General features: G+C 37.9%; 1 protein-coding gene across 4 annotated transcripts in view; it reads left to right on the forward strand.

The window, feature by feature from the left end:
* Positions 1 to 12800, forward strand: part of PTPRR (protein tyrosine phosphatase receptor type R) — a 273598-nt gene that overhangs the window by 152025 nt on the left and 108773 nt on the right. For 3 of the 4 annotated variants that reach the window (XM_061416475.1, XM_061416476.1, XM_061416477.1), the window contains 2 exons: positions 529 to 684; positions 8855 to 8965. In XM_061416475.1, coding sequence (XP_061272459.1) covers positions 529 to 684; positions 8855 to 8965 — 267 coding nt within the window. Of the gene's footprint in view, positions 1 to 528; positions 685 to 8515; positions 8573 to 8854; positions 8966 to 12800 lie in introns of those variants that run through there. The other variant, XM_061416478.1, reaches the window with a different exon arrangement.

The following is a 12800-nucleotide window of genomic DNA, read 5'->3' on the forward strand; positions in this document are numbered from 1 at the left end:
TGCATTTCTACCGAACAATAGATCTTTAGAGTGTGACATATTTAAGGTGAAAAACAGGATCAGGGAAGTAAGTTCAAAGACAGCATCACCTTCCTTAGTTAGTTCAGTCTTCACATTAATGCAAGTTATAAGATGGGGTGATGATGTCAAATAATTGTACTGTTAAATCAGATTTTGCTTAGTTCATTCAATTTTAAAATACTTCTTTAAACAATTTCTCAGGAAACATCTGAACAATGTATCTCAAAAATTATAGTATCGAATAGAAAATAAACCAGCATCTAGTGAAATATAAAATTAGAAAACTAGACATGTTAACTCATTGAAAGAAGGCCATTTGAAGATTTGGGACTTTGGGCTGGTAATTTTAAGTGTACAAGAGAATACTTAATAAAAGTGATCTCCAAGATACCATTTAGGACTCTAAGGTTCTGGTTTTCTTTAATATTTCTAGAGGAAAAGCAAAAAATATTTTCCAAATTTGCTTCACATGTCTACTAACATATACAAATAATCTGCTTTTACTAGGAAAAGAAGAACAGTGTTGAACTATTTGTGTCTCCCATAAATCGGAAAGCAGGATTTTCTGATGCTCTGCCATCTGAAGAAGTGCTGCGTTCACTCAATATCAATGTTTTGCATCAGAGTTTATCCCAGTTTGGAATTACAGACGTCTCCCCTGAGGTAGGTTGTTGCGTGGAATATTTCATTTAAAATTTGCACAGTTAGTGTGACACAACCCAATTCTAGGAGACTTTGAGATGAAAGCTGTTGATTGTGTGTTAACTGATAATATAAAAATCTCCCTGAGGGTCAAAATTCTCTTCGCTCTGTGTATTTTTATTCCTTAAGGAAGTTCATTTTCATATCAAAGTTTCACTTTTTGACACTTTCTTCTCCAGTCTTTATGGCCTTATAATTTATTTTGACTTATTCAACAAAATGTCCAGAAGAAAAGTCATTTAGATATATTTGTCAATTGATTGCTTATTACTGAGCTGTTCCAAAAAACACCGTGATATCTTTCCTCCTCGACAGTTTTGCTTCTCATTGTTTTTGCCATCAAATGGTCAATTTTCCCCACTATTAAGTGAAAGTCACTCAGTTGTGTCTGACTCTTTGCGACCCCTTGGAATTCTAAATAAAATAAATTTATTTATTTTAGGCTGTGCTGGGTCTTTGTTACTGGATATGGGCTTTCTCTAGTTGCAATGCCTGGACCTGTCATTGCGGTGGCTTCTCTTTTTGGGGAACACAGGCTCTACGTACATGGGCTTCAGCAGCTGTGGCTTATGGGCTCTAGAGCGCAGGCTCAGTAGTTGCCGTGCACAGGCTTAGTTGCCCCAAAGTATACGGATCTTCTCAGACCAGGGGTCAAACCTTTGTGCCTTACACTGGCAGTCAGATTCTTAACTACTGAACTACCAGGGAAGCCCACATGTATGTGAAAGTGAAGTGAAAGTCATTCAGTCGTGTCCAACTCTTTGCAACCCCATGGACTGTATAGTCCATGGAATTCTCTAGGCTGGAATACTGGAGTGGGCAGCCTTTCCCTTCAGGTCGCCCGCATTGCAGGCAGATTCTTTACCAGCTGAGTCACAAGGGAAGCCCAGGAATACTGGAGTGGGTGGCCTATCCCTTCTCCAGTGGATCTTCCAAACCCAGGAATTGAACCGGGGTCTCCTGCATTGCAGGCGGATTTTTTACCAACTATCAGGGAAGCCTACCTTGAAATTAATATGAAATGTGGTTTTTCAATTGGTGAGAAACCCAGTCTTTTGAACTATGAATATTTCCTTTACAGTGTTTTCTAAATTTGGCACTTTTCAGATTTCCCCTACCACCTCCACCATTTTCATTCCTAAATAAACCCAGTCTCATTTCTATTTCACCTTGCTGTGTCCCACTCTTAACTAACTTGCTAGAATAAACATCATCCAAAATAAACATGATTAAATTCACAGAATCATAGAATTAGACCTTGAGAGAACACATGTGGACATTTCAAAGATACAGAGAGTAAGGCCCATAGAAATTAAGTGATTTCATCAAGATGACAAAGCAAGTGAAGTATTAAGCAGTATTTAGCATCTAGACATCTTATTCCTAGTCTATCTCCCTTGGCAGTGAAGCATACCCCCTCTCATTATACCAAATGTCAGGTGTGGTATAAAAAGCTTTGTTACAAGATTGAGTTTGAATCCCAAAGCCAGCATTTAAAATGTGTGTGTGTGACCTTGGGTAATTTAGTCTCTGTGAAATTCAGTCTGTCTTTACCTAGCATCAGCCTCTCTGAGACTCAGATTCTTCATATCCTACATGAGTATAGAGAAAGAAAAAAGAAAGAAAAAAAGGAGGGAGGAGGAAGAAAGGAAAAGGAAACAAAAGAGAACAGAAAAGAAAAAATTGGGTATAGTCCTCATCTTATAAACTTGAAATAAGAGTAAAATTTTAAAATGTAAGAAAGTACATGGAAGTCATCACACAGTAGATACTGAACAAATATAATTTGAATGCAGAATGAAAATGTATTTCATCACTGAACCATGACTGTAACAACAACCTCCAGCTGGTCTCCCTGCATTTAGTGTTGTTTTCTTCCCTGCTCTCTCCACCACCAACCCCAACACATACACACACACACACACACACACACAGTCTTTTCTTTCTTGCCACCAGACTAATCATCCTAAAAGCAAATCCGGCCATGCCCTCCTAATGTCCTGATTCTCTGTCGGCTTCCTAAATCCTGCGGGATCAAGTCTGAATTTCTTACTGTGATATATGGTTCTTTGTGTACAGAGCTTTATTATTGTTGAACAACACTCTCTTTGGTTTACGCTTCAGCAAATCCAAACTTAATAGGCACCAGGACACCGCACACCATTTCTTCTCTCCATGGGCTTGTGTGCATGTTGATACATCTACACATATTTCATGTTTCAAGATCAGTCTACTGTATGGTGAAGCCTTCCCTTGTGCCTCCACAGGCACAGCTGCTGGCTTTGTGTTCTCATTGCGTTTAGTACCAAGACGTATCCCCTGTTGGCCTGCAGGGCCATCTCTACACTGTTGTTCCTTGAGAGCATGTGCCATTTCATCTTCTGTGTGTATCCAGTGCCTTCATTCAGGGCCTGGCGTACAGTGGATGTAAAAATAGCCAAGAACTGGGCTAGGTGGTGTCCAAAGTCAGAAAAATAAATGCATAAGCAAACAAACACACAAATAAAATATGATTTTTGCTTTTGGTGAGTTCTATTCATAACGGGTTGACAAGAGACAAGCAGATAAGGAGAATACAGGGCTACAAAAACATAACCATACTGTGCTGTGGGGGTTTTTAGAAAGAAGAAGACACTTCATACTTCAGAGAGACCAGGAGAAGGAATCAACATGAGCTCAAACACCCAGACCCCTCCCCAGCCCTCGCACGTGACCCTGAAGAGGCTCCCTTTTATACATCAAACCAAACTCCATGCCCGTAGTCCAGGCCGCTCACAGACTGACTTGTACACATTTTGCTCTGAACAACTCATCTCTAAAATTTAAAAAAGACCATTAGATTAATTTATACCACTACCCATCCTGGGTTGGAAAGATCCCCTAGAGTAGGACATGGCATCCTGCTCCAGTGTTCTTGCCTGGAGAATCCTGTGGACAGAGGAGTCTGGCGGGCTACAGTCCATGGGGTTGCAAAGAGTCAGACACGACTGAGCACTCGCGCGCGCCCACACACACACACACCCATAAGCTTTCAGTGAATAAGTGTGTTTCTTTTTGGTGCTTTATTCTGCATTTAAATGACATTCTGAAGGCTTTAGGAATATGGCAGCTTAGCGAGTCATCTAGATTTCCGAACCAAGGGAAGCTCACCATACCAAAAATTAGTTAAAGTCAAATATTTGAGGTGCAACACACCTCAGGCTGGTGAAGGCAAGCAGTCTAGCCTGAATGCCTGTCACAGAACTGTCAACTGTTAGTAGACCTCAAGCCTGTACTGCATTTGAATAATGAAAGTGTATTTGATGATCAAAATATGATATTGTCTGAAAGAATTGTGGGAGTCTAACAATCTAGGAAATCTAGAATATGGGAATTTTTATATTACAGGAGACTAGGATGTGTTTTAATTGGATATAAGGAACATTTCATCAAGGACTGGGGGATTGTTGCAGCCTTTTCTTCTGGCACTTCTAGAATGGGCCCAATGATACCGTCTGACCAGAAGCTCTAACTGCAGCCAGGAGAGAGCCATCTTCAGTGTTCACAGGCCCTTGCTGGGAGCTTCAGACACAAACAGTCCAAGAGGCTCTGCAAGAGCATTTGTTGATAGTTCTTTAAGCTGATAGGTATTCTGCGAATTTTCCCACTTCTTTATTCATCGTTGTGGTTCAAGTGTAATAAACAGCTTAAGCCTCAACCCATTCTTTCACGTTTCTAATCCCCAAATTATAGCCCTGTTATGGTAACGTGGTTACTACCAGAACAAAAAAAAGGAATACTGGTATTTGGGGTTTTCATCCTTTGCATTGATTACAGAACATGATGAATGCTGTCTTGAAGCATCCATTTTTACACTTTTATTAATTACTTCCAGGGAAGGATGTGTTTTTTTGTTGTTGCCATTTATTTATTTGTTTGATTTTATTTAAATCAGAAATGACCCTTGGGAAACATAGACAAATATCAAATAGAATTCCTCTCACTTATTCATCTGTGTTTATTTCGAATTTAAGTTTCTTGAGTGACAAAGACATTTTTCTTTTATATATTTTCATATGATACTTATAACATTGTAGGACCTCAAGTATTGTTTAAAGATGTTCATAAAGATTGAAAACCAGACTTACTCTTTCCCAATAAGTTAAATAAAATTAAATTCAGGGAAATAAAATTAAATTCATTATTTTAGTTTCTATTTTTAAATGTGTTTATAAATTAATTAACTGTCTATTGAAGCAGTACATTCTGCATTGATAGTGAAAAAAATGATTTAAGATTTTGTTGTTATTCAATTGCAAATTACCCTAGTTTCACATGTCTTATATTTCAAAGGAGGATGTTACCTTCTTTAAATAAAAAGTCAAGGTAATGACTGATACCTTCTTGGAATGTTTACAAAGAGAAAAAATCATACCAAATAAATACAAAACCTAATTCATGAGTTTGGTGATTGTTCCTTTAAACATTAGCCAGTTGTCTAAACAGTTATATAGTCCTAGCCATACAGTGACAAGAAGGAATACAATCAGTGTTAACATGGGTCAGATCATGCATACCAAATTGTTTACCTTGTGCATGATATGGTGGAAGTTTGGCATTTATCTAACAAAACCATATTGTTATATGATCAGTTCAGTTCAGTCGCTCAGTCATGTCTGACTCTTTGTGACCCCATGGACTGCAGCATGCTAGGCTTCCCTGTCCATCACCAACTCCCAGAGCTTGTTCAAACTCATGTCCATCGAGTTGGTGATGTCATCCAACCATCTCATCCTCTGTCATACCCTTCTCCTCCTGTCTTCAATCTTTCCCAATTGGGGTCTTTTCTAATGAGTCAGTTCTTCACATCAGATGGCCAAAATATTCAGCTTCAGCTTTAGCATCAGTCCTTCCAATGAATATTCAGGACTGATTTCCTTTAGGATTGACTGGTTGGATCTCCTTGCAGTCCAAGGTAATCTCAAGAGTCTTCTCCAACACCACAATTCAAAAGCATCAAGTCTTCAGCGCTCAGCTTTCTTTATGGTCCAACTCTCACATCCATACATTACTACTGGAAAAACCATAGCTTTGACTAGATGGACCTTTGTTGGCAAAGTAATGTCTCTGCTTTTTAATACGCTGTCTAGATTGGTCATAACTTTTCTTCCAAGGAGCAAGCATCTTTTAATTTCATGGCTGCAGTCACCATCTGCAGTGATTTTGGAGCCCAAGAAAATAAAGTCTGCCACTGTTTCCATTGTTTCCCCATCTGTTTGCCAGGAAGTGATGAAGTATTATATGATACATCTCATTAATCTGCCTAAGTCAATTAATTAACCAGCTAATTTGTAACATTTCCATTTTATTCTTACTCTGTATGCTTCACCTTTTTAAAAAGATATAGCTTTTAAAGTCTCTGTATTATCTCTCCTAGCAATGGAGATATTTCCCAGTATTTGGGGTCAGAATTGGTTTTTTTTTTTAAAAAAAAAAGGAAATTATAATGCATCAAATTATTAAACAGGATGTAGAGAAGTCATTGCTGTCAGTATAGGAAACCGCCCACTTTTTAAATAATCAAACCAAACAAAACCCAGCAGTTTCTTCCACTGCCACAGAGTTAAAGGGAAAGTGATATGGTTGTGAAATAAGACGTGAAGATAATACAGTATGTTGGTGTGACCTGGCCATGGAGCCTTTGAATCACTGAACCCTCAGTCCCCTGTCAAAATGTAAAAGGCATCACAGTAACCTTATACAAAGGTTAGACTGGAGATTTTGTGAATTACAATCTTATGATTTGTGGGATCTTAACTACAAACTTTTGCATTTACTACCCTGCCCTTATCAAGGTTTTTAGATCTCTGTACAAATATAGTAGTGCTCAGTAGGACCAGCATGACTCAAAGGAAATCTGTTTACCAAGAAAGTGCAGTGACTAAGTTCTAGGAGTTCAAAACATGTGTCTTTCTAACTAGGGGTAGGGGGATGGGAGGTGGGAAGTTCATTCCTCCATCATTACTGCTTTGGTTAAAAGAGAAATCATAATTGATTTGTCTTAAGCAGAAAAGAACATGTTGATGTTCCAGGAGGTGTTGAACTATAGCAGGAAAAAAATGAACCAAATCAGGTTAGGAACACAAAATCTCTCTCCACCCACCTAACCACTCCTTTTTAATCCAAATTTTATACGAACTAAAGCTCAAATCCTCACACTTAAATTTGACAAGTTTATGCTGCCTACTTGAAGGCTTAAGTGCTTTGCTTTTATAGCAAGCAATAGATGCTATTTAGTTGCCAAAAAAAAGCTTATTTCCATATTTATACTTGATTTCTACAAGAGTTTTCTTTTCTATTTGTTTCTAGCTATGTTTACAAAGACATTGGAATAAAATATGGTCTGGCTAAGACAAGTTGTCACTTGAACCCAAGATTTCCTTTTTAGGAGGACATATGAGTTTCTACTTATCTGACAAATAAGCATTTTCAGATTCTCCATCAACTTACCACTCATGTATTTTAAAAACATGCATTAATCATTTCTTGCATCTATAAATTTGTCTCTGTCTTAAAGAAGGCAAGGTATTACATTGAATTTAAGTATATTTTACAAGCAAAAGAAAGGGAAATTAAGCTACTTCAAGCAATAGAAGTCTTCCTCACATAGTTATCACCACAACTGAACTCAAAGATCCTTTCTGTTCTGTTTTGTTCAACTTGCCACCAAGACTCACTTGAGTTTCAGGACAGAAGTTTTTCATAAAATATTTTTCAAAAGGCAAATATTTCTTTTTCTCTAATTTACAAATGTGGAATGCATTTTTTAAGTCTTGAAAAATAATTAACAATGATTTCAAAATTCAGACACCTACAAGAACAGGTTTTGCTGAAGACTTTTTTTTTTTGAGACAATTACTATTTCTTTCTCAGGATTCTATAGGTTGACTAGGATCAGCTGGGTGGCTCTTCTTTTCCACATAGTATAGGCTGAAGTCATCACAGTGGTTGCATTCAGTTGGGAATTCATCTGCCTCTGGAATGCTCAAGATGACCTCTCATTCTCCAGAGCCCCTCTCTTTGTGGTTTTTAATCATTCACTATCCTATTGTTTAGGGCTTTCTTAATCACTGGAGACAGTCCAACTAAAGGGAAGAAAAATCAGACTTCAACAAAATGTAATTTTAGATGAGTGGGAGCATTCAACTTGATTTAGCTTTATATGTTTTTCCTTTTTGTGGACCATTTGGTTTCCAGCTAAATTTTCTTTAACCTAAATCTGTAAATTTCACTGAATTATAAAACTTATATAAAATTATAATTTATATAAATTATAAAACTCCATTGCATTATAAGATGTGATATTAGTAGATGCATTTTTTAAAAGAATAGGTAAAATTAAACTAAATCACTCATTGACATTTTATTCATGCTATTTCTCTAACCTTTCACCCCTCAAATAGTAAGCTAAGTTAATAAACAAACAAACAAATAAAACTATTTTCCTTTTATTACCTACCAAATAATTTTAGATATTTTGATGCTCCCTGTTGATTTCAGTAAAATATAAAGTCCTAACAATTTATATGGCTAAAGTGGTACATTCATCAGATTTTGACAAAATAGACTGGATTTTTAAAAAAAGATTTCATAAAAAAAGGAAGGAAATGATCTCGACATTGTTGCTCTGTTTATTAATGCATCATGAGACTGCACCTGTTTCACTTTTGTTTAAAAGTTGAGAGCAGTATTACAGCACATAAATCAGGGTGTTGGTGTTGTGGGAGGAGTCTGAAAACAGAGTAAGGAAAGCTTCAGAAACAATTTCCTCAACACAGAAAAGAGCAGAACTCTCTCACCTACGAACCAGGTAGTTTCTGAGAGAGAGCGCGAGGGACATTAACAAAGGCTGGGGCCCAGTATGCCATGCTGGGCATGCTTGCTCCTATACAGGAGATAAAATAGTCTTAATGTATGAGAACAGCAATCTGATGTCTCAGATCAGTTTGAGAAGCAGCTCTGGCAGCGGGGGATGTAGGTGTGTTCTACTACACTGGATGGAATCAAGCTAAAAATATGTTTAGTGTCTGATAAGAACGCCAGTCTCCTCAAGCTCTCATTTAACGTCGGACTTTCTGTTTTGCTTTCAAAGAAAAACGTTTTACAAGGGCAGCATGAAGCGGACAAAATCTGGAGCAAAGAAGGATTTTATGCTGTTGTCATTTTTCTCAGCATCTTTGTTATTATAGTAACGTGTTTGATGGTAAGTTTGTTTCTTTATATATTTCATCTTTTACTGAGCCCACCATTTGATATTACTGGATACACTGCCATTAAAAAGAATGTTGGAAAGACTGGGAATAGAAGCAAGGCTCTGATCCTGCTAGGTTGCAAATATTTCACATCTAACAGCAGAATGAGAGCTAAAGGAAAACCTATGGAATTATGGATTCTGACCTGCAGAATAAGGCTATAATTGCACTGAGGCTTTTAGTAACTTGATCAACCCTGAGAATGAAGTTTCAGAAACTGATTTGCCGAGGTCACTGAAACCCTCAAAGTCATTTAAATCTCATGGGTGCACTTTGGGCTTGCTTTATTTCTTCTTTTATATCATCTTTATGCAACTTGGGAAAAATTTTTAAAGAAATATGTCTTAGGGGTAAATTTACTTCTTAATGAGAAAAATTAAGGTTTTCTTATTTTTAATGCACCTTGAAAGCACTTGATGAAATTCCAGTCATGAAAAGGAGATGATTATAGGCTACAAGGCTAAACAATCCATAATCAACTAATTCTTAGATGAAAGAATAATGTAAAGTATAAAAGCATACACTGCAAATAGCTCTGTAAATGACAAGTTATAGATATGAAGCCTTTAAGAGTATATTTCAAAATTTTTAAAATAGAACTCCAAATAAACTTAAACACACTAAAACAGGCAGTGCTTCTTGGTGTTGAATGAATTAACAGTTACCTTTCTGACATAATGATAAAATATTCTGTTCTTTTGAAAATTCTGTGATATAACTTAAAATATTTGAAGTTTATAAATGGGTTTTAATATATTTTTTCCTATGTGCTACATTATTCTTAATTTTGCACATTTCTAAAAGCATTCCCTCCTTAGTTTTTAAATGCCCCCTGCAAAAGACATCACTCCAATTATGCTTGCGGCAGTCAACAGTGTTGCTGAGTGTCTTAATGGGTTTTGTTTATTTGTGCTCCTTGTCCTGGGAAGGGGTTTATATTAGAAAGATTAAGGCTCAGTTTGGAAAGATAGAGGCTGAGTGGGTCTCAACTTCAAGGATATAAAACATTAAGGCCTTAAATAGGCTAAAGATTGGCATATTTCCTAGAATCTAAGCTTTAGAAAGTAGCAAGTTTCCAGTCACCCTAGAGTTCCCATCATCATGAATTCAGCGGCATCTTCTATGGGTCAGGCAGTCAGAAAGAAAACTTCTAAAAATTGTGACATGATCAACAAAAGAATAATTTAAGAGTAAGAATGCAGATTTTTATAGCTAAATAGTGGAGGTTATGGGTAAAAAAATTTAATGAAATTTGGAGGTTTTATGGAAATTTTGACAGACACCTCTGGACATTTTTTAGGTAGTATATGATATGGTTCTTGTTATGGTTAATTGAGTTTTAAAATATGTGGTTCTTTTTTTCTTTTTGTAATAGAGGGAATCTCAAGTGTTGTCCTCTATCTTATAAGTCACAATTACAGTGTTTTTCTGCTTGGAACATTGGAAGGAAGAGGAAAATAGAAAGGGATACAGAGAGATTCAAGTGGAAATTGTATCATGTCTGACTCTTTGTGACCCCATGGACTGTAGCCCTGATAGATCAGTTGGTAAAGAATCCACCTGCAATGTAGGAGACCTCAGTTAAATTCCTGGGTCAGGAAGAACCCCTTGAGAAGGGATAGGCTACCCACTCCAGTATTCTGGGCTTCCCTTGTGTTTCAGCTGGTAAAGAATCTACCTGCAATGCAGGAGACCTGGGTTCGATTCCTGGGTTGGGAAGATCCTCTGGAGAAGGGAAAGGCTACCCACTCCAGTATTCTGGCCTGGAGAATTCTGTGGACTGTATAGTCCTTGGGGTCACAAAGAGTTGGACACAACTGAGTGACTCACTTCATTTCACTTCATTTCGGACTGTCGCCCATCAGGTTCCTCTGTCCATGGGATTTTTAAGGCAAGAATACTGGAGTGGGTTGCCATTTCCTTCTCCAGCATCTTCCCTATCCTGGGATCGAACCTGCATCTCCTGCACTGGCAAGCAGATTCTTTACCACTGTGCCGTCTGGGAAGCCGCCTTGTACAGCAAGTAAATACTTAAGATCCAGAAGAGCAAAGGCAAGGATGAAAGGAAGAAAGTGGGAAAGCAGATTCCTTAGCAGCTCGTGAGCACTAGAAGGCTGAGGGAGTCAGAGCAGAGGTTGCTATTAACTTGTTAGATATGCTCCAAATTCTATATCTATAGCTCAGAGTGGATCCCCATGTATCCAACATGATTGGATAAATTCCCACCCTACATATTGGTCTCCAGTAGCAATAGAACCTGTAGTCACCACACATTAAACTACCTGGAGCCAGGGAACAACTGACCCTTCTTTTCCCAAAAGCTGCAAAGCATCCATGTAAAATCCAAAAATCTAAGTCTGCTCCAATGTTGCTGGAAGAAACCGAGAATGAAATGTTTCAAAAGTGTGTAGGCGATTGCTCCCTTCAGGGCTGGTAGGTAGATTCATCAATTCATTTAATCCAGAAATTCCTGCAGTGGGTTCACTGTGAGCCTGTTGGACCTTTGGGCAAAGGAAGAAACAAAACAGATAAGGTCCCTGTGCTCATGGTGCCTATTCTCCAGAAGAAGACAGAGACAATAATTAAGTTACTGTTTTAAAAAATTAAATAGTGTCATATTCTATGATTCCTAGTATATGACATTCTGGCAGAGGCAAAACTATAGAGACAGTAAAAAGATCAGTGGTTGTCAGAAGTTGTGGGGGAGAGATGAGTAGTTCAGACTTTTAGGGTAATGAAACTTTTCTGTGCGATACTTTTACAGTAATGCATACATGACATTATGGATTTGTCAAAACCCATGGAACGTACAGCATCAAGAGTGAGTGAGCCCTAATCTACGTTCTAGACTTCAGTTAATGATAACATAGCAATGTTGAGTTAATTAGTAACAAGTATGCCACACGAATGCAAGATGTTAGTAATAAGGGAAGTTGTTGAGGGAAGTGGGGGAGGGGGCAATATGAGAGCTCTGCTCTCTGCTCAATTTCTAATAAACCTAACACCACTTCTTAAAAACAAAGTTTGCTTATTTTGTAAAGAATCAAAAGCATTAAGTGCCATGAAGAGCTTATGGTGAGATAATAGTGAATGAGTGGAGCAGAGCAATCAAAGACAACTGAGGTATCTGAAAAAGTAGGGACAGGGCCTCCCTGGCAAAGGACGTGACAGGTGGAGGATGGAATGGAGCAGCTGACGCTGAGGCAGGAGTCCTCTCTGGCTTCCAGGAGAAGGGCAGAAGCTGTTTCAGGCAGAGCTTTGATGTGATCTGATTTGTGAATTTAAAAGATCAGAGTCTCTGCTGGTGGAGAGCGGTTGGGGATAGAACTTGGGATGAAGTGTTGGAGCAGCTATTGGATTAGCCTGATGAGAAATATGATGGTGGCCCTGAGTTAGGGGGTGGGGGTAGAGATGGAGAGGAGTGAAGGATTGGGATTTATTTGTAGGTGGAATTGAAAAGACTTGCTGTGTACTGATTCTCTGGGAGGAAGAAAGAGAAAAACGAAGGATGACTCTCAGGTTATTTGACTGATAATCCGGATGGTTGTGTTTCCATTTCCTGGGAGAGGAATCCATTCAAGATGGGGAGTAGTGAGACAGAAGAAACACTTTTGATTTGTATCCCAATAGATTTTGAATAAATGAAAGAAAGTAGTAGAATGATATGTTTCAAACAGGATCTTCCATTTTAATGTGAAAGGGTCAATTTAAAAAATAGAAGGGGAATCAGCAGTATAGAAAGGAATTAATATTGATAGAAAAATAACTACTACCTGTTACACAGGA

The sequence above is a fragment of the Bos javanicus genome, chromosome 5 (assembly GCF_032452875.1).
Source record: "Bos javanicus breed banteng chromosome 5, ARS-OSU_banteng_1.0, whole genome shotgun sequence".
In the NCBI taxonomy this organism is placed as follows: domain Eukaryota; kingdom Metazoa; phylum Chordata; class Mammalia; order Artiodactyla; family Bovidae; genus Bos; species Bos javanicus.